Source organism: Vidua chalybeata, chromosome 3 (genome assembly GCF_026979565.1).
Source record: "Vidua chalybeata isolate OUT-0048 chromosome 3, bVidCha1 merged haplotype, whole genome shotgun sequence".
Taxonomy (NCBI): domain Eukaryota; kingdom Metazoa; phylum Chordata; class Aves; order Passeriformes; family Viduidae; genus Vidua; species Vidua chalybeata.
In genome coordinates, this window is record NC_071532.1 from 11,959,061 (window position 1) to 11,985,347 (window position 26,287).

At 39.6% G+C, this 26,287-nt stretch overlaps 1 protein-coding gene across 1 annotated transcript in view; it reads left to right on the forward strand.

Moving 5' to 3' along the window:
* Positions 1-18,760, forward strand: part of PRKN (parkin RBR E3 ubiquitin protein ligase) — a 670,711-nt gene extending 651,951 nt beyond the window's left edge. The window contains exons 10-12 of the mRNA XM_053937694.1: positions 2,264-2,350; positions 14,314-14,431; positions 17,460-18,760. Of these exons, the coding sequence (XP_053793669.1) occupies positions 2,264-2,350; positions 14,314-14,431; positions 17,460-17,569 (315 nt within the window). The 3' untranslated portion in view covers positions 17,570-18,760. The remainder of the gene's footprint in view (positions 1-2,263; positions 2,351-14,313; positions 14,432-17,459) is intronic.
* The last annotated feature ends 7,527 nt before the right edge of the window (positions 18,761-26,287 follow it).

A 26,287-nucleotide genomic window follows, 5' to 3' on the forward strand; every position in this document is an offset into this window, starting at 1 on the left:
CCACAGAACTGATTCTACATCTCATCCATTATCTAATAGGATGTGAAAAGAGTATCCTGTCTCACAAAAAAAATCAGGCTTTGTTTCATTACAAGGATGTGGCAGGTCCACTCACAGACTTACTTGCAGGATATACAATTGTTAGTGAAAGGCCCAGTTATATACTCATGAATGTTTCCAATAGGCCTGTGGGGAAAATATTGGTAACATTGGTACTGAAGATCATTTATTTCAAAGGCAAGTATAAAATATGGTCTCTATAATGATAGAATGCATTTCACATCTTAAATAGTACTGCAGGAGCTTATGAATTTTATTATTGTAATAAACACCAGTGCCATATAAACTAGCCAGCCAGAATGTCTCTGCAAAAATATATGCCCTGGATATTTTTCTTCTCTTTCTTCATTATTTCTTCCTTTACAATGTTTATGAAAGTTTTAAGATTGTGCTTGCATGGGAAATGAGAGATTGGAGTAAGGAAAGCAAGCTGAGCCATTGTGTGATAAGGCAGTGATAAAGCAAGTGTATACAAAGCTATCAGACAAATGTTGTCAGTCAGATGTGCTCTTAAGGAAATAAAGTCACAAAGGAAAAAGACAGTAGGAGACACAGTAGGAAATTCAATTAAACCGAGGCATAACCTTAAGTGTTAAGGGATAACAACTCTTTAAGACCTTAGGTATCCAGATGGAAACTCTCTACGTGTATAAGCAGAGCTTAACAGGCCCAAAACTTTTGACCACTAATGCACTACAAATCATTGTTGTATTTAAATGATGCTCTATTACAACAATGCAGCCTCCCATACAACATACCCCACAAAAAAGTGCCTCCATTGTGAAGCTGTTTGCTAACAACCACAAGTGAATTAACAAATCAGTGTTGGTTGGAGTAAAACAAAACATTTTGGATCATTATCAAAATAGAGGGAGAAGTGACACAAAAGCACACAAGTGATTAGGTTTGATATCTCTGGAAGTTAGAACACTCACTCCACTCCACTGCTCCAAATTTCCCTGCCTTTCTAAACAACAATCCTTCTGGACTTGCACTAGGCTTCTTTTCATAAAGGGTGGTTTCTTTAGCATGACAATAAAATATGATTTTCAATGCTTCTTAGAAAAGTGAAAATACAGCTTGGAAGATTTCAAAATGAAAATACAAAAGCTGGGATTACTGGCAGACAAACATTCTAGTGTCATGTCCTCCTGATATCCTTTATTCATTATCTGTGAACGCAGCTCTGTATCTAAAAATCAAGGCTGTTTTATAAGTCTTGCTTATAATGCCAGTCAGAGTGGCTTACCTCTGAGAGATCTTTCAGAGTCTGGAGTTGCATCAAGACAGAATAGCTTTAAAACAGCGTAAGAGAGACCCATTCTACATTATTGACTTTTCCCCTTACCTGCAAGGACACAGAATTTAATGCAGCATTGATGGGTCAAAGATTTGACACATGTCAAGTCAGATATCTTCATTTTAGAGTTTAAAAAAGGCATCAAACTTGATACATATGAACCACTTTAGGTGGCAGAGGCAGACAGACTGAGCTAGGGAGAATTGTTTCACTTACCTGCAAAAGACATTATTTTCAATGAAGCCTTATGTAAAGAACAATGTTATTTAAGGAGGCTAAAACCAGAACAACTGCTAAAAATGCAATAAAGATCTAGAGGTAGATTCCTAAACCATGTGTTAAGTATCCTATCATTGTGTTCTTTCTATGGATTTTTTTAAACCATCCTATAAAGGCCTATGGCAAGGATGTAATTTCTTAGAAAATGGTATTTCATTTGGCCTTTTATAAAGTGGTCATCCCCTAGCAAAGTCATCAATAGTTTTCTATAGAGAAGGCATTTGAATCAGAACTATGAATAGATTATTTCCATTAGCAAACACTATAGAGCAGAACAGCTTTTTTCAGCTATCACCCTTCTTCTAAAGTAGATTTCACAGCAGGAAAAGCACACCCATAACTATCTAGTATGACTTTATGTCCCTATATGAACCATGTTGCAAAATCTCATTTTTTAATAATGGCATTTACGTTACTTCATTAATGAAATGTATAATAATAACAGCAAAATTGTTGTGTTAATGATCAGAGTGCATAACAAGATGCACAATTAGGAGGATTATGGGAATTTAATGGGAAGAGAAGGGCAAGGGATCATCTATTGTATGACTCTTCAAGGTTGTAACCTGCTGTCTATGTCCCCAATGTGTTTTTATGACTGGGATGCTTTGGTTTGTTTTTCAGTCTGTGTTCTGCCGTGAATGTAAAGAAGAATTCCATGAAGGGAAGTGCAACTCTCTCCTCAGCCCACCAGGAGCCATGGCCCAGAAGGTATGGATGTCACAGCTCCTGATCACTATCCCTGGCCCAGCCAGAGTGACATTTGTCAAATGGGTCCTAATTATAATCCTAAGTAAAAGCAATTATGTTCACGCTGAATTACTCCAGCCGTCAGAGTTGCCGAATTGGCTTTGCAGTGGATTTCAGTCTCTGTGATTGATAGAGTAGCCGAGTTCTGTCAGGAGCACACAGGACTCTGCCATCAGTTGATAAAGAAAAGGCCTTCCCAGTGGGCTTCTAGGGTTGTCTCTATTCAATGTGAACACTTTTGAAAGGCTTTGTATAGTCTTTCTGCCTTTCAGCTTATTTTCAGTGCACCAGTCAGGAAATCATGTGGGTTTGGGCCAAATAATAGGGCTTTATAAAGCCTATGCAGAAAATACTATTTGTAATTTATGTTTTAGCTTGCAGAAATAAAAAATAGATTGTCTAGGCTGCAAACTGTTAGATGATAATTATTCTATTCTAGGTTGCTCTATAATTTTGTGGCTATTGTTGCTATAGACCTGGAAAGGAAATAGTTTTTCTCTCCTGGCATTGCTCTTTGTTTGAGATTCAAGTTTTCCTTGAAATAACTTGTGTAAACCACAGTCTGTCCAACTTTAAAAAAAAAAAAAAAAAAAAAAAAAAAAAAAAAAAGAGGCAGAGAGAGAGAAAGAGCAGGAAACATACCCCCTAAATATCTCACAGCTTGGTGCCCAGGCTGCAGTCCTAGGAAGCAGAAAACTGGTATTCAGATATCTGGCAAGTTTGATGCTAAGAAACTCAAACTCAAACCCTGAGCCTCTACACTATTGAGTCCAATGTGGCAGATAAAGGTTTGTGGGCAGGTGCTGATGAGGACTTGCATCCGGCCAGCTCTCAGGGAGGTGAGCCAAGCTCCTGTGACTGCCTGCAGGCAGGCTCTGTCTGAGGCTGGCTTTTGGGGACTCACCGAACACAGACTGGCAGGGAGCTGAAATTCTACTGGAAGTCTTTGCCATGTGCTACCTGGAGATCGTTCATATGCCATACTTTGCAGACCTTGCACTAAGTCATGACCTGTGTAGAGGTTCTTCTCTTTAACCTTTCTTAGTGAAGCTCTTCTAATTTATAAAAAGAATTAGCACTAGCTGAGACAGAACGAAACAGCCTGTATCCTCCTAGTCAGTCAGGGTATCTACCTCTGTTGACCTGGAACATGTGTATTGTATCAAACCAAAATTCATCTACTTTCCCAGCCTCTAGTGATTTGTGATGCACATGTGGTATTTTATGTTTAGTAGCTATCAGAATTTTTTTTCCATGAATTTGTGCAACTCATTTTTGAAGCCATATGTATATATAATAACCAGATTTGCAACGTAGCTGCCCTCTATGAAGAACACTTTAATTTTATTTGCAATAGCCTTAGAGCAGTCTTCTAGGTTCCCATTCACATTTTTATAAAAAATAAAGCAACTTCAGCAGAGAGAGTGAGAGACGCTTGAAGCATCCAACAGCCTAGTAAAGCAGGAGACCAAGGCTCAATGTCTTCCCTGAATTAAACTGAGCTATAACTTGAGTACATCTCAACATGAACAGAGAGCTCTATATTCATTGAGTTACTTATGCTTAGAATTTTACCTAGAGTACTGAAAGTTGTCATGGCACGTTAGGAGTGAATTCAACAATGTTGGCTCTGTGAAAGCTAGAGTTCATGTAATTTTTATTTTCTAAGGCAGAGATAAAGGTATGCCAGGAAGAATCAGAATATCGTAGGAAGAAGTCATTTATTTTGAATATTTGAATATTGCCGTTGCTTTTCCTTATAACAGTGGGAGCACTTCACCCATCCGATTCAATCTCACAGCACATGAATTGCACCCAATTAGACCTGTTAACTTAGCTATGTTGGCTACTGCTGCAGTTCTACTGTTGCAGTCACGTGAATGTTCTTGCTGTTCCTGAAAAATTTCCTGTACTCTCAAGAAACTGTCCCAGAATAGCTCGATGATAGTGCCAGTATAACTCCTGCACCTATACAAATCAGGTCCCCTGCACGGACAAGACCACAGACTACACAGGATTCCTTGAGACTCCAGTCTAAGCCGAAGTTAATTGACTTAGGTCCGACTCCTGTTCCCGTAAGAAACTGAGAGCGGCACTAATTAAACGTCTCCACGAGGCGGTGCTGTGCCACTGAAGGAATGTTTTCCCTCATTTTCCTTAGCCGGGCGAACAAACCCAGCGGTAGCAGAAACAGGCGCTGCTGAGATGCTGGTTTCACCCGGCCAGCATCCCTGCAGAGCCGCCCTGCACACAGGGCTCCCGTACCGGGCACACAGACCATTCGCGGGGCATGTAGGGAGAGCAGGGCAGTTTCCTTTTTTCTCCCTGAAATCAGTATAAACATTTATCCACCTGTGCTTTTAGGCTGTCTGTTCCACTTGGCATCACCTGCCAGGTGCATAGGACAGTGCGTGAGACCTAACTTGCTGTGATTGTAGTGCTCGGTGAGGCAGTGAGAAGGCTTGTTTTATTTTTGCCCATGGTCTGTTTCAAGGTAGGAATAATACATTTCCAGGGCTGTCTCCAGCTCGAGCAATTTGACTCCTGTCTGGATCCTTTCCATATCATTTATTTTATCAAGACATCTTATTGCCACAATTTCTGCCAGTTGAATTTAAGGATCAAAAAAACGCACTGCCACTAAACTGTTCCTTCTCCAGAAGAGGTGCAGGATACACAATCAGTTTCAGGGAAATAGTTCCAATAAGAAAAATGCAGGGTTTGCTTTAGCCTGTAGTAGCTGTAGTAGTGAAAGGACCTTCTCTTGCCTTCACATTTCTGCAAATGCCTGCAGGTCCCTGATGTTCAGCAATATGAAACACTGTGGACAGGTTCAGACCTAAGTCAGCATTAGAAGTGAACATGGTGGAGCATGAGGAGTGTGACAGAGGTGAAAGAAAAACCAAGAAGGAGAGTTGTTGTAGAGGAATTGGGTGACCAGTAGTGGATGGCAGCATCGAGAGCAGGAAGAGCTGTGGTGGCACTCCATGCAGCTCTCCTAAGGTGTGTCAGGGCACTGCATGGGCCATCTACTTCCTGCAGACTTTCCATGTGTCAGGGCAGGGCCTGAGGACAGGGATGAGCCAAAATGGTGGAAGGTGGGTCCATAGGTGGCCTATGACTGGGCTGGGCAGGGATGTGGGGAGCTGGAAACAGGCCCTGCTGCAGTGTCACCAGGCAGTGGCATGGATTCCTGAGCTATGAACAGGATGTGGGAATTGGCAGGGGACTGGGACAGCAAGGTCTGATGGTACCCTCAGAGCCTGACACCAGTCTGGGAAGACTTGGACAAAGAGATCCCTCAGAAGCAGAGATAGAGCCTGATACAGAGGAATTTGAGTGTCCATGAAAGCCAAGAGCTGACTGGAGGGACTGTAACCTGTCAGATGCAGCAGAAGCTCCAGAAAGAGGAAAAGAAAGAGAGATGTCAAATGACATGGCACAGCTGTGTGGGTCCAGGAAACATAAATGGTGGTGGTGAAATGGGCCTGTGCTTGGGCAGATGTCAAAAGGAGGGAGGAGGTAAGAAGCCTGAGGTACAGAGAGGGGAGTGTAGCTGGTGGGACTGTGAAGGAGGGCAGAGAAGGATGGAAGGGGCAAAGGGGTAAGTTGGCAGGAGGAAGGAAGAGGGCAACGACAACTGCAGGACATAGGAGGGGTAAAGCAGGTGCCGGATGTGGATCTCTGAAAGCCTATTCCAAATAAAGGAGTTGGAAGCTTTAGGGAAGCTAAATGGCATTACTTGCTGCTTGGGGTAGAAAAGGCAAACTCGGCAGCAAGCGTGCAGAGAGCAGCCCCACTTTCACTACTGGCATCTCATGACCTTTCAGATCTGTGCACAGATATTGCATGGCCCATTGGGAAGGATAAAATGTTCTCTTTCTGCTGAAATGTCTACTTTTAGCCTAGATAGGCCATTGGAAGCTTATCTTAAACATTTACTTACTGGTGCAGGACTGATTATTTCCCATCTTAGTGTGTAAATTACATTATTTCAGGGAAAATAAAATTTATCTGTGGCAATATGAGTTGAGAAGCTTTGTTTTAGAACCATTGCAGCCTCCTGGAGCCATTTAAACTTTGGGATGACAGAAGAAATCACATTTGATGAATTAAAAGGCACAGTGTGCATGATGGAATCAATGACACAGTAAAGGTGACTCCAGCCAGATTTAGGTTTAGAAATAACCACATAGGCCTTGCAATGTACACCACAAAACCAAGCTTCCTGCCCTCTTTTAACCTCACACATAGGCAGTCTGTGCTGGTGGGGAATCTAGCCATAAACCAGCTTCCTCTGTAAGTCCCCACCTTAAAATAAGCCTAACTTTCTTAGCACAAAACCTTTCAAGATGGTTTTCCTTTTACAAGGATAAACAATGCACCTTCTTATTCACTAGCAACTGGACAATGAAATGTGGCCACATATTAGATTTGAACTTTTTCAGAGTAGCTCCCAGGATGGTTTTTGTGCTGGACATGTTGATGAGACATCGGCAAGGTAAACTGTAATAGCAGTGACATTGATGTAAAAGTGGAGCCTATGTAAATAAGTGAGTAGAATATGGGGCACTGAGTCATAAGTGTTTGGGGGGAAAAAGGTAACACAACCTGGATGAAATGTGTTATTAAAAAGTATGTTTTAGAGTTGGTTCTGTGGACAAACTTTCTCCAAGAAGCGGCTGATTATCTTGTCCTACCAAACTCCTTAAAAATCCTGTCTGAACATACCTAGTCTTAGTCCAAGCCTTAATTCCAGCTAGTCAGAGGAGTCTGTTCTAGGAGCATAATGTTGATATTGAAGGATTTTTTTTTCCTTCTTATTCTATAATCTGCTTGGAGTCAGTCTTATTTGTTTGTTAACAGACTCCTCTGATGCATGAGCCAATGTTGATGTGTTTTACCCAAGTCAGTTATGCCTTTGTTCTCTTTGTTGTCCTCAAAACTGTTTTTACTCATCCTTCAAGGCTGTATTTGGGTAACAGACCACTTGAGTGTGGTTTATAATGGTGGGGCCTCCCATATCATCCTGTACATCTGCTTTCAAGGCTTCTTCTATCATCCCATGTAGTTACTCCTCTGTGCAGTGTAGCAGCCAGAGGCCCTGCAAGGCCTCCCTGGCGGTCACTCGCCTAAGATAAGAAAGGCTAGTCATGATGACTGGACCAAAGAAGCCCCTCCTCCACCTTTGGACCCTCGTTATCTCTCTGTAAGACTATAGGTCGTATTCGCCTCGACCCTTACTCTTGGACCATTTCCAACACCCCTGTACCCTATATAAACCCCATTTCTGCCCAGTTCAGCAGAAGAGCTGTCACTGAGACCCTTCACAGGAGCTGCCAATAAAGACACTGCTGTGGAATCTCATACAGCCTTCTTCTCTCTCTCCCCGCACGTCTGCTGAGGCACTTAGCAAGCAAAGACCTGAAATCACTGAAGAGCTGAATTCACCAAAGAGCTGATCTCTCTTAAGAGCTGAGCTGCTTGCTAAGATTGCCTGTGGCTGGGAGCTTGCCTGAGAGATCTGGACAGGTTGTGCTTATCAGCTCAGTGCTATCCGAGACACCTACGGCTGCCCGGGGTCGGATGGACCCCGGGAACCCCAGGCTGTAATAGTGCAGCATTTTATTGTAGGGTCAGAGACAGTTTGTTCTGACTGATAGTACCTACAATGGTCATTCCTGCCTGTTAGTTACAAAAATACATGGGACTGTTGAACCATGCAATCATACAAAAATTGTACCAAAGCAAAAGCAGAACAGGGGAATAGTCACCATGTCATTCAATAACTGCTGTCACAGGCTAAACCAAATCTCTAGGCATGTCAAGTTCAGATAAAGCCTGATTGGTCCTGAGGCTCATGGTGCTGGCTTGGCACAAAGGCTGTGGTCTCTTAGAATAAACAGCAACACCACTTTTACTGAGGCATAAAGATGCATGTTCTAAACCTTCATCTACAGTCTTTCCCAGTGTAAATTTATAGCTAATGCTGTAAAATTTGACTTCAACTCTGCTCTTAACTTGTGGGACACTGCCGGTCCTGGCTGTAGCCCTAAGCTGGAGGCCTTTGTCACCCAAATCCCAAAACCCTTCCCAGACCTACCACCTTCAAATCAAGCCTCAGCTGTTCCTTGTTTGGAACACAGCCCTCACAGTCTTCAGGTAGCTAATAATGTAGGATCCAGGTAATAGCTTTGTTGATCTGCAAGTGGCAGTATAAAATTTATCCAGCACCTCTGTGAGCCCAAGAACCCATCAGATCTAATCAAAAGCAGAGCAGTCAGTGCCTCAGCTGAGTCAGGGCAAACCTGACCCTCTTCATCAGCACACACTTCCAGGGCCCTGCCTGCACTCTAACCAGAGCTTCTGGGATCAAACCTGACCTGGGCATGATGTCTCAGGCACAGCAGACCCATTGGATCACTTCCCAGACATGTTGTTTGCTGCACAGGTATAACATAAAGGCACACCCATGCACTCACACACACATCCAGGAAAGCCTGTCACAGCACTTGGCATCCTGCTGAAGGCTGTTGGAATGTAGCTCCTGGAAAAGTTCCCAGCTCACTTGGGCCACAGGTGAGCCTCCAGCCCCATCTTTTCCTCCCATTGCCTCCTGTGTGCATGTCTCAGAGTTGACAGTAGGGGGTATGAAATGCACAGGTATTGCCTGCCAGGCTTCCTTCTCCATCGTGGAAGGACAGATGTTGACCTCCCATGCTGCAAATATCCAGCAAGCATGTAGGGTTGTGAGGCCTGGTCTCTAAGCAGCTAATGATGATCTAAATGATAAATAGTAAGTGCTAACCACAAAAAACATTCATTATTTCCCTGCATTTTAGTGAAAGGAAAAGCTACTTAAAAGGTTCATCATATATAGTATCTTTCAATGAGTCCTGAGTCACAGTATGAAATGTGGAACATCTATTATTAGGCCATTGATTTATTTTTTTTTTCCCATCAGGTAAATTTTAGAAGTTAAATAAAACATGACTGTACAAGGAATGGCACACCTAGCTTGAGTTCTAAAATATCTTAAATGACTGGAAAAGAAACTGAGGCTCAGGGTTTTAGTATTTGGTATACTCACAATGTCAAGCTCAGGACATTTCAGCCCACAGGTGCCTAATTAAAGGAGCAAGAAAAATAACTATAACCGGGAAATGTCCCAAAAAATTAATCTCTGTGTTATAAATAAAGATGCACCAGAAGAAATCTGAGGATAGGTCTTAACTTCCTGTATAATGAGAAATAGATGATAACTATATAGAGAGAATTTTAGATTTCCTATTTTGGGCAGCAATAAAGTAAAAAAGATGTGACAGACTACTTTTGTTTATGAGGTTAATCTGACAGTCATTTTCAGCAGTGTTGCCACTTATGAGAGAAGGCATGTTCTTTATTCTACTCGTGGAAAACAGTTATGTAAGAATGACCTGTATTAGATTAGATTTTCTGCTTTAGAGCAGTGCAAATTCAATATTCACCATCTACCTGAATTTAATTCATTATATGAATGGCTGCAACACACAGAGTGAGAACCTTGATATGCAGTGTCACCAAACCAGAGCACTCTTTCATCTTGTATCCAATATAATACCCTGTGTATATCAATTTGATTTTAACTAGTTGCTGTCATCACAAAGCAGCTCTTTCATTTTATGTCAGAATTCCCTAGGCACACTAGACAAATTGGCTCACACAAAGCTGCTTCATGTGGATTTAACTGGATCATTGTAGTACTGGCACCTCTATTTTTCCTGTGTGTGAAACTTACTCTCATTGAATGAATATCTTTTTTGTTCCTTATCTATAGCCACATTTTAGCATTTTGAATTAGCCTAAATTTGTCTCTAAAATAGAGCAATAGTCTCACAGCTATGCACATATCTCTTTGTGAGATTTTGACTCTTAAATGGCTCAAATAATCCATTTTCTTCCAAAACCCTCTAGCCTATCTAGTGCCCTAGACACCTGCTATTTTTACCCTCTGCAGTAAAAGGCACCAATAAACATGACATTATGTTAATTCATGTGATCATGTTCATAAAACAGCCCTGTTGAAGCCAAGAAGACAAAATAAATTTAAGTTGGATTGTCACCACCCATTGTAGATCAGGCTTCAACAGGTAAGGCTGCTTTTGCTTAGAGCTCTAGCTCTAGTGGGCTGTGTTAACCTAAATATTATGGTGGGATGAACATTGCTCATGCACAATGAATTATTCTTTGTCTTCCTTTCAAATGCTTTCGAGTATACATAGCTTTTCTCACATTCTTGCTAGAAAATGAGTAATACTTCCTGTTTTGAGACATCTAAACCTTTTTAAAATTCTGTATTTCACATAAAGTGAAATAATTTTACATATTTCTATTACCCTAAATAAAAAGCTTATTTTTGCAAGTAAAATTCTCTTAAAACGAAGCATTTCTGATCAAAAGCGAATGTATTTTGGATTTAAAGATAGCTTCACTAAGATACATTTTTTTAAGTTATGTATGACCACCTTTTTTTCTTATTGGGGAGCGATGAAGCACCAAGGGCAAACAAGCAGGAATACAGAAATTACATCCACTTAAAGCAAAGCACAAAGAAGGTTAACAGTTGCATATTCTATTCTGAATTAAGGGTCTTCAGTTTTGAGATGTTGTCTATACCAGGCAAAATAAGCATGATCATTAAAAAAGTGTGCTAACATAAGGCAGTATATAATTCAATGGATGTCAAAATTTAACATCCAGTATTTTGAACAAGAAGCTTTGCCATGAATGTTTTTAATCTAGATGGTACTGCTTAGTTGCTGTCTGTGAACACATTCTTCATTTGCTTCAATGTAGTTCTACTGACAGGTCGATGTGTACTCTATCTACCTGAATGAGATGCTGCTCTAAGAAGGACACTTTATTTCTATTTCAAGATACTTTCTGTCCCTGTAGATCTCTTTCCAGTATTGCCTGATATTGATTAACTGCAAAGAAAGCATTCCATGTACATGTTTTTTTTGTATTGTTGTATGGTCCTCAACAGTCTCTGTGGTCTCTTTATCCCTGTTAGTTCTTCCAAAAGACTCAGCATAGAAACAGAAGTAAATCTATGTCCTTCAGTATGACACAGAGATAAGAAGACAACCTTTTGCTCCTGTCTCCCTAAGGGAATACTGCAGAGGGGATATTGAATAGTGCTTACAACAGCTCTTTCTCTAGCTTGCTGTTATTTATGGGTATTTATTCCTGGTCATAATATGCAGCACATTTGATAATTTAAAAAATTATTCATAAAGTGGCATGGATGAAATCTAGTCACTTTTCCATCATGCTGGGACAAATGTTCCATACTAACTGGGGAACTAGAGCATATAATGTTGAGTGAGCATCAGAAGTGATCCAAGTCTCCTGTCTTCGGCAAACTGACATGTGATGCACATCTGGAGCATCTCTGAACTTCCTATCCAAGACCAGGCAGAACAAGCAAAGTTAGAGACCCCTCTGCTTGACAGACCTTGGCCATTTTCAAGGAGATTAGGTTTGCTAGTTTAGGATGTAAGAACATGATTTAAATAGACACTGGTAATGAAGAATTGCCATAAAGCTTTTCTTTATTGTTTGAAGAAAAAATGCAGATAAATATATGTGTGCTTGCCATCACTGGGTGAGGAGCACTAAATAAAAAGCACATGAACACTGAAGGCTTATAGATCTGCATGGTATGATTTTTTCACTGAATCAGAGGGACTCCATCACTGTGCTAGTTCTCTGCGTTTGGTTCATGCAGCAGAAGTTTTTAATTTAGCATTCAGCAAGACTGCACATAGGAGGGGCGTTTCAGCTCTAATGGGCTGAAATATCATGCTGCTGCATCTAGTTCATGCTAGAATTTTTGCAATGGAAAATACTAAAATAATAATTCACCACTGTTTTCAGCAATTTGTTCTTGGTGAACTGCATGTGTGTGGCTAGAAGTTGTTTCTTTTAGTTATTCCTACAGTCTCCCAATTTTGTTTGCAGAACTAAGATCAAAAATGTTTATATCAATAAAGTTAGCAATTTGGTATGTGAAATTTTGCCTCAGTGTCCTTTGCTGTTAGTTGCTGTTAGGTCACAACAAAGACACAAAGATGGAGGAAAAAAAGTATGTTTGCAAGTATTAAAACTTTGGATTTGGACTATTTGAGAAAACAGAGCCACTGTGAAGTTCTTCTGGACTGATTACAAAACTTTAAAATATTTCTGGTCTTCTCATTTAGTGCTTCTGAAAAGAAGAGCATTGTTTTGTCACTGCTGTAGTGATTTTCAACTGTATGCATGTCAAGCAATGAGTTCCCATTAAAATGAGATAGCATCTTATTTCTGTCATGGGGAAAACTGAGGCCCAGGTCAAGTGTTCCCCGCTCTCCCACTCTGCCTCTCTGAGCTAGCTCAGATTGCTTGCAAAAGTCACCCTTCCTTAAGGATGTAGGTGTTGAAAAATCAATACTAGATTATGTTCTTTGCTATTAGCTTGAGCAGCTTTTTCTATTTCCCAGAACTTACTAATGTGCTGTTGTATAGAGGTCATCTTTCTGCCAAATTGCTGAATAATCCAGCAGGGTGCAGGGCCGAGTTCCCTCTCCACAAGCAGAGAGACAAAAGCACAAGTCATTTCTAGGATACAGATAAGAAGACTTCGTTCACTTTTGTCACCTGTACATCAAAAAGATAAGCAAATTTGAGATTATTAAGTGAGGAGCAACACGAGACATTCACAGACTGAGGACACTGATGTAGGTTGCAAAATAAATAATGGCAAACATATTATTGATGTTTCCTGATTAAAAGAAGACAGTGGGGGGTTTTGTTGTTGTTGTTTTGTGTTTTGATTTGGTTTTCCTTAAATGCATACTGCAACGGCCACTAGATGAGCTGGAAATAAATTTCTGCAGATGTTGGTCTTTGTTATTCCATTTTAACTCAGGTCATTTCAGTCAAGAATAAAATTTGAGGCACTACTTGCTGACTGAACTTATCAATCAAGGGTTTTATCAATACTAGATGACCAGAATTCAAGTGGAGTTATGGCTTTGTTGCATTGTTTAAAGTTGGGCCAATTTCCTTTTTCTGTCTTACTAGAAGTAAATATATTAAAAAAATTATCCATAAAAATAAATATAAAAGTCTATCCACATAAAAGCCTATAAGTATTTAGAAGGTATACATTAAGAAGTTACAGGAATTGTTATAAATTAAATAGTTTTGTTTAAGTTCATCCTTTTCCCACATGCTTGAATAAAACCATATTATGAATGGAAAGAGCAGAGCTTCAAAGTTGGAACCAACATGCATTGTTTATAGGTGCTATTCACATGGTTGCCAACCTTGTGTGATGGAAATGACCCAAGGCACTGCCATCTCTTTTGTCCTTGTACTATCATTTTAGGTAGGAAACAGCCAAATAGGCCACTTGTGTAGATTATGTAATTTTGTCCCAGTCATAAATAGGACAAACACAGGAGTCCCTTTTATATTCTTCATGATGACTTTTTCCTTCTGTGTTGTTCTGTCTGGGGAGCTTTCATTGCCCACATGTGGGTTTTTTTACTTTTTCCAAAATTTTTGTTTATTCTTTGTGCCTGTCATATTTGTGTAGAGTTACATTGGAATGAAACTCAGACCTCCAATACAACAGAGTACATTTTATTATGAAAAACAATTTCCTTCCAGGCACCCCACCATCCTGCATTACCAGGTATTGCACTTCCTTAGTGTTTTTGCTTTTCTCACAAGAAGGGCTTTAATCCCTGAAGCCGAATCAAACCTGTGGTTTCTAACATGTGATGTTGTCAGCCAGATTCACCTGACTCCTCCTTTGCCTTCCCTTTTGCTTTACCTGTCTTAGTGCATTTGCAGCACGGCTTGATGCCCCAACGAGTGCTCTTCCTCTCTCTTCGCAGGGGTATGTAGTTGATGAACATGCAGCCATGCAAGCTCGATGGGAAGAAGCATCTAGAGAAACAATCAAGAAGACAACCAAGCCATGCCCCAACTGCAATATTCCAGTAGAAAAAAATGGTAAGTTTTTTAGATATCTTGTACTTACCTGTCTCTTAAAATTCATTTTACAGTATAAATATATGAATGTGCAGGTGTACGTATGCATAATATTATTCCAAAAGGGGGAGAGCACAAAAAGCTAGAATAATTCCCTGTGTCACCTTATCTAAATTATCTTGAAAACACTAATGAAATCACTCAGTTCTAAAACCACTAATTAAGCCCCACAAAATGTCCAGCTATTTTTTAGACAGGGGAAATGGGGCACTGGATGTAGCATTCATATGACTGGATATCCAGCCAGTTATCTAGACTTTCCATTGTCACTGGGAAAAATAGACATTTGTAGGGTAAAACTCATCTCCCGATGAAGCAGAACATATGTAGGCTAGAAAATCACACCTAAAAATGGGGTGTGAAGAATTAGTCCTGCTGTAGATGTCTACACAGTATAAGGCTGAATTTGGGTGAGATTAATCCCAACCCAGCCACATGCCCATGGTAGAAGAGCAATTTAGAGGAAGCAATGTGAGTTCTGACAAACAGTTTGCATTAATCAGTGCTTACCATGTAGGAAGGAAAGTAATCTGCTGGCACTGAGATGTTTAAAATGAAGAACAGGATTGGTAAATAGGCTGTACTTTATAGGTTAATACTGTTCCAAGACTTAATTGTATTTATGTTAATTAATAAAAATATATTAACATGATTGCCTAAATATTATACAAATACTTAGAGCGTGCTTCCCAGTTTTGTGGCATTCACATGGGACACTGAAAATGCCAAATAAGGCACTATGGACTGCAAGGGAGAATGCTTTGAGCAGTGACACTGCAGAAATATTACTGGGGAAGAAATAGGACAAAATTCTGAAATCTGGGGTTTGATGAAAGAAAAGGCAGTTGGCAGATGGAAAGTGGGAGACACCCTCAAGCACAAGAGGCAGAAGGAGAGAAAGCTTGAATTGAAGAGTGGGAAGGTGAGGCAAGATTTGGCATAGCATGGAGAGCAAGGTGGGCAGCAGAAGAGAGAGAACAGAGGCCTAGGTCAAAAAATTATTTACAGTTTTCTAGAACAGACTGAAAACCAGAAGTTTTAATCTGATTAGAAATAGACAAATTATAATGGTGACTATTTATATTCAAGAGTTTGTGCACAGCCAAACAAAAACTTGGTTAGACTTGAAGGAGTGGTAAGACCTTTACTTTCTCTTGGACTCTGAGCGCCTACTTCAGTTGCCCTGCTTTGAGCAGAGTTTTGGATTTGATGTTCTCTTAACGGACTTCCCCACCTCAGTGATTCTGTCATTTTGCAAATAAAATCATGAAGCTTAAAAAGTGCAGTGTTTGCCTTCTACTTTGGTCATGGGTACTGCACATGCCAGCTTCTAGGCTGCCATTTGTAAACTTAAAGAAGCACTTCAGAGCTGCCAAAGTACAGCTGCTGTCAAGAGACTGACAACTGTATCCTGATGTCTGCCAGCAGTCCTCATTTGGGAGTACACTGACTCCACACAGGAGAATAATTTTGCTTTCCTTCCCCATATTCTGTGGACAGTGTCTTTTACAAAGGACAGTGACAATGCCAATAACTTTTCTGTAATGCCCATATAAACTACAGGCACTGTAGAATATTTCTGGATGCCAGTAACTTTCCTGTAATAGCTGAAGTGAAAGAGACAAACACTTTCCCACAGTGAAGGTCCCAGTCTGAGTTTAAACACACATCCATGTCTCTCAGAGGGCTGCTGTACTCACAGAGCTGTAGGTCCCATTGCTTGAGGCACTCTCCACTCTTGACTGCTGATCTCAGCTACCATGTAGCAGATTCATGTAGCTTAGCAGGAAGGGCACATGTTTTACAGAGGGCACCTAATGGGTTTGGGTCCTGCACCAGGACTGAGGTGAATTTTACCCAGTGATTGCTTAATACAAACCATAAGAGAGGACTGGATCTAATCTTTAAATAAACTGTAACATGGAGGCTGGCCGTTTGTATGTTTACATTTAAATAAGATAAAAATCTTTCTGGCACATTGCATTTCTTACACAAAGATATAAACTGACAAATAGACCTTGCTATCACAAGTGGTTTTCTCTCTTTGTCAGGTGAAGCAGACAGGCCTATTTTAACAAACCAATCCTTGTTTGGTTTTGCCTTCTGAGAAACATTCTGGAGTGGCATTTTTAAAAACATGGTGTAAGGGTAGCAGCTCCTACAGTAGGGAACACACACTCCCTGTACCTCCCATCACCATTTGGGGTCAAACCAAGATGACATTTCAGCATTTCTTCATAGTGCATGCTCTTCTCTCAGTTTGATTTATACAAAAGATATCTTTGTGTGGCAAGCAACATAATTTCAATTTGAAGTGTATTTCTGTAATGACCTTTGACAATGTTAATGTTTATATATTACAAAATAAACTTTTGATCAAGGTTATGAGCAGAGAAATTAAAGCCGCTCTATAGTATGGAGAAGTAAGAAACCCAATGTGCAAAAAACATTTATATGATCTAAAGGCTGCTTCTGATACCAAAAACGTCAAATCAACTTAAATTACTAATATAATTTTTGTATAATCAGCAGTCAGCCACCAAAGTCTGTATCTCCTGATTTACCAACTTTGCAAACCTTGCAAATCTCTGAATCCAAATTCAAAAAAGAATTTAATTTTGTTTATCTTCTGGCTCACAGCTGGGCTAGTGTAGAGTAACCTTGAGGAGGTACCTCCAGGACTGATTTGAAAGACTACAGCCTATAATCTCTTTTCCCTATCCCTAGCATAGTCACATAGTCTTTTTAAATTTTCTCTGACCCCTGCAGTCCCTCCAGTGAGAAAAGCACATTACAGCCCAGTAAGAGAGGAGTAGCAGGATTTAGAAAGCCCAAGGAAATATTCTTCGGGTTTATACTTTTCTTTTATTAAATAATTTACTTAGTTGGTACATTAGTGTCTAAGAAATTTATTTTAATGCTCTTAATTGTTGATTAACATCTCTAAGTATTTTCCAAGTACCAAAGCCATTCTGTTGCTATTTTGCAGGTGGCTGCATGCACATGAAATGTCCTCGCCCTCAGTGCAGGTTTGAGTGGTGCTGGAACTGTGGCCTGGAGTGGAACAGAACCTGCATGGGAGATCACTGGTTTGAGTAGCAGGGCTGAGGCCAGTCCATGTTGCTGCTAAAGCTTCTTTTTATCAGGGTCAAATTGTGAACCACTTGCTTAAACAAAAATCCCAGTGGTTTTAGTGGCACAGAGTTCAGAAGTTGGCCTAGTTTGTTGGCTTTTTGCTTTATTGCATACGCAATCATACCAAAATCACATTGAAGTTATGCCAAGGCTTTTAAATCCACTAAGTTAAAAGAATAATTGTTTTAATGGACAGACTTGCTCATTGTGGTACAAAGAGGGGTAAATTACGACTTTTTGAACTTGCAGTATATCAACATGGGGAGTTGGCAGGGTTACCATGAGGAACCTTACTTGACATTTATAGTCATGAATCAATAACTCTTGGAAGAGGGAACAACCTGCACACATATGCAGGCAACAACCTGCATATGTGTGAGTGTGAGAGCATCAAGGAGGGGGAAGATGTTTCCTACATCATCTGCCTTTTTTCTTTGACCACTTCTTCACTCATTCAGCACAATTTTTGATTTCAAGGCAGTATTTCTTAACAGCATTTTTGGCAGAGGGAAGGCTGTGGCTCTTCACTGTTTTCTCAGGGTTTCTTCCTAACAGGTTTTCTGCAGGGGTTTTGCTTTTAAATGAAATTCTCATGGAAACACCCAGCTTTATGCCATACTTGTGCTTGTATATTTGCGATATACAACACAAAGCCAGCCTACCTACTCATTACAGACTTTGTTACCATGGGATAAGATTAGCTAAGGATGCAGTTTCAGCCCTGTCCATGGCTGTTGGTGCAGTGGTGACTGGATCCAATTATGTGTTGTGCAAGCTACACTCACAGGGCTTCATTTTTCTTGTACTTATGGAATGCTTTGGACGTGGCAAAGTGAAGCAGGAGGAGACTTCTCAGGGTTTTTCTCTACCATGATTCTTCTAAATTGAATTAGAATATGAGTATGATTCTGAAAATATATTTATTGCTCTAATTGTGTGGGACAGAGGGACAGCTTCATTTTACAATGTTAACACAGTAAGTAAAGTTTAATAGCATTTCCAAGTCTGAACAATTTTACTGTTTGTGATCTTTACATTGATATTTTACTCTGAAATGAAATGGATAATGTCCACATCCAACACACCATGTAAAGATTTGCACAATTTATTCTGGAAAAAAAACTGCACAATAAATAAAGTGGTCGAAATTTTAAACTTTATTTCTTTTTTCTATTTGAATACAAAGTAAATGAGTAAAAAAATATTGGGTGGGTTCATGCATTGCCTTGACTGATTCAAACTCCCAGCTGAGAGGCTAGCCCTTTGATCAAGACATAATATTAGCACAAAATAAGTTCCACAACCATCGTCTTCTTTTATCAAGTTTGAACTAATATTTTGTATGGCATGACTGTAGAGTCCTGAAAATGTGGGTGGGCCTCATATCCATGCAGAGCATGAAGCTTGAGGCATGAAAATAATCCCAGGCTCACTAGAAAAAATGTCCAATTGCTAAAAGCCGTGAAATATCAATCTGTCTAAACTGGAAGAGACATTAAAAGTGTGAGGAAACAAAAGAATGAAGGCATGAGGTACCAAAAATGAGAGAGTGAACTGGTAGAATTAAGAAAATTAGAAAAAAAAAAAAAAAAAGAAGTGGCAATGAGAAGACAGTGGACATTTCCTTAAGGTAATTTTCCTATTTGGCACTACTGAAATAAAATTTATGCATTGAATGCTGCAATGTAGCTCATTTAAGTATTTTGTCTTGACAGGGGTATTTTACTGTGAGCTCTGATTATCTCATTATTTGATTTCCTATATCTGGGTCTATTTTACAACATATATGGCTAGTTTCCAGCAGGCTAGGGGAAAGTAACAATGCCTAATTTTACTTTGATCATGTGTTACATGGGAGTTCATCACTATATTTCATATTCAAAAACATTCAGAATCAAAGTCTGAATCTCTTTTTTTTTTTTTTTTTTTGTTTTAAGTGTCTTTCTCATATAGGAAAAAGAAGTTATTCACTACAAGTTATTCACTATAACTCAGTTTCACTGAGTTAGAGCCTGGCCTAACATATTAATGTTTAAATTGTTACACAGAAACATGTGATTTATGCCCCTGGATCAGGGTCCATCGAAGTCAATGGACTACAGACCAAGTCCTGTATTTCCTTCTGGCCTGGGAAGGGCATGTCAGGCATGAGTCATAAGAATAGAATAGAAACATAAGTCTAGAATAGAAACTTCTCTTTCTTGGAAGAACTTGTCAGAGAACAGGATTATGAGCATTTGTCTGAGACATAAGCAAGGACAGGAAAGGAGAATAAAGAAAGGAGTTCCAGCATTGACTCAAGGTTGTGTTACACAGTCCAGATTTTGCACTCTGCCAAAAATAAATGTGTATTCTGAAGAATTTAACAGAACGTGTCCTGATCTTCTCTGTATTAATACTATATGTCTCCATGCATATATGCACAAACTTTGAGATGGTACAGGGTGTTAATCTGATTTCTTTTTACTCTAAGATTCTCATGGTTTTCACAATTTCAAGGGCACGAAAATTCAGGATTAATTCTCTGCTGACACCATAAGAATGCTGGAATTCCTATAGAGATGTGTGAATTGAACCTAAAAATTGTCCTACACTGGTAAACTTTTTTTGCATGGAAAGTGCCATTTAAAAAAATATATTTAAAATGTCTTGAAAAAATCCAATTTATTTTGCAATTTGAAGCAAACCAGAACAGAACAAACCAAGTTTCTGGGGTCTATTCAAGCTGCTCCTCTTATTTCAGCTTTGAAATATCAGAGTGAAATTCACCTCACTCAACTTCAGCTCTCTAGTTGGTTCAGTAGCTTCTGAAGGTTGTTGTGCATGTGCATGGTGGAGCCTGCTGAGTTTTTAGTACAATTGCTCATGGCTAGAGGTGTGATGGCAACATCCCTGCCAGAGACAAGGCACAGCTCCAGACAGGATGCACAGGACCTGTTCTGTGTGCTCCTGCACACTCTTGGCTCAGTTGCTGCATGAGGAGGGGAATCTTCCCTTTTTTTTAAACTTAGAACACTGGCATTGTTTGCTGGCATTCATGAAGCCAGCCTTGGCAAACATTTCCTCAGGGTTGGCATGCACATCTCTGGAAGTGGTCCTGGGCAGCCGTGGAGGGTTAATGAAGACAAACAGGACTCAAGCATGAAAGAAGGTAACAAACCTGAGGGCTTAAGTAGATGAAAAGTTTTCAAGAGTTTGGGGGTTTATGTTCTCTCCTAGCAATACACTCTGGAAACAATGACATTTAACTGTATGTTCTAAGAAGGTGATTTATTGTGAAGCTATAAAGCAAAAAAAATAAGTCTGTACCTTTTCACATCAAGGTTTGGCTTTGTTAATTGAATTCTCTTTACCTTGAACCTTCTTCATATTTCAGATTAAAACAATTACAGACTTGTTTTTGGTACTGCAATCTGGGATCCTTTAGTGCATGTTAAATGGATTAAGTACAGGATGTATGCTTAAATATTCAATAATAATTATCATTATAATAATTCGGCTCTATATTTACAATGAAAATCTCTAATATTTAATTCCAGCTGGAAATGAAATATAAACATCAAGTATATTAAGAAGAAAATACATAACAGTTTATGTTCCTCAGGAAAAAGCATATCTCAAAGTTTAATGTAAATAATACTTTGGGAACTGTGACTTTGACTAAAATATCATTTATATATCTGTCTTGTCTTGTCACAAAACACAAGCCAAATTATTTCATTTTAAAGAGTACACTTTAAAGAAAAAACTCAGTAAATGGCACTCCAGAAGAAACATTATGCCACTGATGGGAAGTGGCACAGTCAAGCTCGGAAAGAACAGCAAGCGGTGCAAAATGCTATGTGCATATGAATAGTAAGATACCATCTCTATTGCAAACCAGCGTGGTAATTTTTGCCTGCAGATGTTGTCGATCACATAAGCTGGAGTGAAATTGGTGTTTGTGGAGGGAAACATGAGGCACTTGGAGGTGAGAGGCCAGATTCCAAGAGATTCTGCTGGTCTGGAAGACTGGGAAAATTCAGCCCTTTGTGCCGAACTTTCTCACACTTTGAGGAACAGCCACTGTTACGTTCCTCATGTTGACTGTGCTGCTCAAACCATTACACAAGTAAATCATCATGTGTGGGAAGCTCAGGAAGCAACACTTGCAGCAAGACTGGAAGGATAAAGCATAAAATCAACTCTGAAGATTGGTTAGCCCCATTCTGACCTAATTTATCTGATACGGCGTTTGACCTCAGAGTCTGGTGTCATGCTTTAACCAGTCAGCAAACTGAGTACCACACAGCCGCTCGTGCACCATGCCCCAACCCCTCTCTGGGATGGGGAGGAGAACCTGAAAAAGGTAAAACCTATGGGTTGAGATAAGAACAGTTTAATAATTGAAATAAAGTAAAATATCATCATCATGAAATCATAGTAAGGAAAATGGAGATAACCAAAAGAGAAAAAGGAATAAAACCCAAGATGAACGAGTGCTGCACAATATAATTGGTCACTACCCACCGACTGATGCCCAGGCCTGCCCTACGTAGTGATCAGCCCCTCTCAGCTGACTCCCCAAGTTTATATACTGATCATGTACTTCTGTGCTGTGGGATATCCCTTTGGCCAGGCCAGGTCAGCTGTCCTGGCCGTGCTCCCTCCCAGCTTCTTGTGCACCTCCTCACTAGCAGAGCATGGGAGACTGAAAAGTCCTTGACTTAAGCATTATTTAGCAACAACAGAAACATCAGTGAGTTGTCAAGATTAGTCTCATACTAAATCCAAACACAAGCACTGTACGCTACTAGGAAAAAAATTATCCCATTATCCCAGCTTAAAACAGGACATACGGTGATGGCTGATGGAGAGAAGCCCTACACAGAGATAGAGAGCTGCAGTAGCTCTTAACATGTAGGTTTTGTTTCCAGGCTGCAAAATTCTCATTCTTCCTGCAGTTCCTCCTTAAGCAACCAAAAAGCCTGAAGAAGACAACACCAGATGAAAGTTTCCAGGAGAAGGAAACTCCATGTCCAGTGGTTCTTGATGGTCCTTCAATAGCTTCACCCAGATGTATCTGACAGCACAGAATTAACAGTGATTCAACAAGAATCACTGTTTACATTTTATCTAATTTATTTACAGATTTTAAAGAAATATTTCTATCTCTAGCAAATTTAGAAAAGCACCTCTCCCTTCTTTTCAAACATTTGTCAACTGATTCCTATTATGTTTATTTGTATATGTGTTTTATGTGTTTGCCCATGTGGTTCCCCTTGTGTGTCACCTACTGATTTCCAGCTGTGTGTATCTCATCTTCAGACAGTTTAATGCTCTAGAAGTTGGCTTGATTGTCTAGGAACTACTGGAATGCGTGCTGTCAATAGTGTCTTCTCATACTCTAGGTAAGTATGTGCTGCCAGAAAAAATGTCAGTGGCTTTAAGGAAGCAGAAAGGTAGGCAAGTTGAGAGAAGCTCATTTAATCATATGGAGAATCATATTTAATGTAGTGCTTTGTGTATCTGTAGGAATATCTTTTTTTAGAAATCAGGCCATATGCTATTTCATTTTTCTTCATTATTATTAATAGTGCTTTTTTCTTTGCTTTTAATTTATTTTTCTTGTCTCTGTCTCTATTTTTCTGAATAATGGAGTAATGGTTCTATGCCAGTACATAAAATATGCAGCAAGACATCACCTGTTACATTACTTTCTGGCTTTTATCCCTAGAAAGCTTGAGGAATTCACATAATCTATGTAGGCAGGGAAGTGCCACTATCTGTATTTTACAGTTGGGGAATTCGGTCCAAAGAGAACAGCCAGACTGACTACATGGAGGCTAAACAATAGCTCAAATGCACATCATCCCTTTCCTCACAACTGGGAAAATCTGGCTGCACCAAAGTAGAGGCCACCTGTGTGCTGGGATGGTGCTGACACGGGCTTAGGGACACAGGAAGCAAGTTTGAAGTTTAAAGTCCAGAGAACACCAGTGTGATATTAGGGACACAAAGAAATTTTTTAAAATATAGGATTTTCAGTGGCCTAAAGAACAATGATCTAACCTGACATCCTTTGCAACCACTGGGAATTTTACTGCTGGCTTCACTGGGAGAAGACTAATTTAGACTTTGAAAACACTTCTTTCTTTGGCATTTTAGCAGTGCATAGGAGATCTCTGGGAGAACGTGATGTCCCAGTTTCATTTTGTCTGTTTGTTAGTTAAATATTTAATCTAAAAGACATATTCATGCCCACCTCATATTCTCTCCACCTCATTTTGGTCCAAACTAAAATCCATTAAGCAGTGATGTCACACTGCTTTTAAAAACCTTTAGTTAAGTACATCTGAAGCAACACACTGTACATGTATTCTTACTTGGTAGATGATTGTATTGTCTGCCTCATAAACAGTAATCCTGACAGCCTGCCAACTTCAGCTGCTGGCTACCAGGCCAAAAGCTGGTTGAATGATGGCCTGAAGTAATGCTCAAAAGATAATGCTAAAATAGAAAGGAGCAGTCTATACAATGAAATAGTATTCAGACACTTCTGTTGGGGCCAATATAATGTTTTTCTTGGAATGGATGCTAAATGTTCCTGAATAGGTTCAGCCAACTGAGTTTGTTTATGCCTGGAAGCTAAACCTGGAAAGCTCTGCACTGTGCTTTTCCAAAGTAAAGAGATCACAATATGATCAAAGGGTTTGAAGGTTTTTTAATGAAAAGCTGAAGTCCATGTGTTCCACAGCTGATGGAGTTAAAAATCAGAAAAAAAACCCAAACTATCACACTAAGCTACACTGACATTTTTCAAGTACTCAGTGGAACAACAAATGCCAGGTTTGCTTTTTTTTTTTAAATCTGTTTTTCAAAGGCCAGAATGACTGTGATATTTACGCTAAACTCAGTCATTTAATGAAGCTGAAATCAGTTTTGATTCAAGCTTCTAAGTTTAAGTGGCGATGTAACTGAATCTAACCTTTTACCAAAATATTATTCAGTATTTGCTTAGCAAATACTAAGGTGCTAATTAACTGAGTGGCAGTCACTCAGGTCCTTTATTTCAAAAGTATAATAATAAAGGCTATTTCTGTTGCCTCATTCTGTTGGATTTTACAGAGAGCAAACATGGGCTTCAAACCAGTGTGAGCAATAAGCTCCTGCATGGTAGAATATCTTCTCCTGAAGTAGTGATCTCTTCTCAGTGACATTTACTGTGCACAAATTAAAAACGATCAGTGGCATTTCATTTTTAGTCCTCTTTATTGTGTGAGCTCTGGGGTAGAACTGAATAAATAAAAATATGAAGTCTACACAACTGAAAGCCTACTTTTTTAGCTGTTCCAGTACAGCTGTGCCACAGACCTACCTGACACTAGGCTTGGTAGATAAGTGCATTATAGAAAATCAGCTGTAGATCAGCAAGTGTACATATTTACTTACGCTAATATATTGGAGTATTTTTTAAGGCTTTTGCCAGTCTATAAAATTCATAAGCCCCTTCCCTCTGCATGAAGGACTCCTTCCAAAAGATCTCTGCAATAAGTGATGGCTATCAACTGTGTTATCATCTAGTGAGCTGGGGCACAGATTGCTGCCATGCTTGATATTTGTAGGTGCTCATCTTCCACTTGGACTCCCAAAAAAGGTCAGGTAATCAAAGGTCACAATCACATGTGCTTTTAAAAAAATACCTTCTTTGAGTGTCTAAGCAAAGGTAGTGCACATACAAAAAAGAGCACAGTTAAAACTTTTTCTCTGATTCTGAATGCTGTGCAGGATGGAAAAATCTGGCCCTGAGAAACTTTACATCAATACATTTGCTTCTTCAAATAACAAAGAAGTCCATGATCCAGAGCCCTTTGTAATGACTGCACCCAGCGTCACTTTCCTGTTATGTTTCTAGCAAACAGTATAAATGTCAGAGTATTTTGCTAGTTGTGTTTATTTAGACATTTGTATTAGATTGTAAAAGGCCTTAGCAGAACTTTAGCAAGTCTCAGATAAATGATGAATACTTATTATTATGTAGCACTGGTTGGCCCAAAGAAATGATGGTTTTACTGCCTTCACTCTGTTATGGAAGACAGAACTTTTTTTACAAGCAGTTAAGCCTTCACAGGTAAGATGATCTTACGAGGTCCCTTCATATGTGTTCCTACAGCATTGTGTTCACCTACTCCCAAATGAAAATTCCATCTTTGCAAATATTCAATGAATTATTTAATTGCTTGAAAGAAGAAAGAGAGATCCAGAAACATTTCCTATTAATGCAGTTGTTGTTCTCAGATCCAGCAGCTTCCTTTGCTAGTCACTGCCAGAGAGATCTCCATACCAGGAGGTTTTCCTGATACTTAACATCCCCTAATTTCCCTCCCTGTCAAGCTATTAAGATCTCAGGAGTATAAAGCTCTTATGGGTTTGTTAGGTCCACCTACTATCATGGGCATCTTATTATGCAAGTCTTTCCACGAATTTAGAGTGCCATTGCAAGCAGTTTTTAAGTCCCATTTGCTTTCATGGCAAAGCAATTCTGCAACATGATCCCAGCTGCTAGTGATGAGCAACCATTTCATGCCAAGGTATTAATAGTCACCTTATAATTATGTAATCAATATCATTGGTAAGTTTAATGTTTTTGTTTTCCTGTTAATGTTTCCTATCCCCTTTGTTCCCTGATTGGGTGGAGTAGAC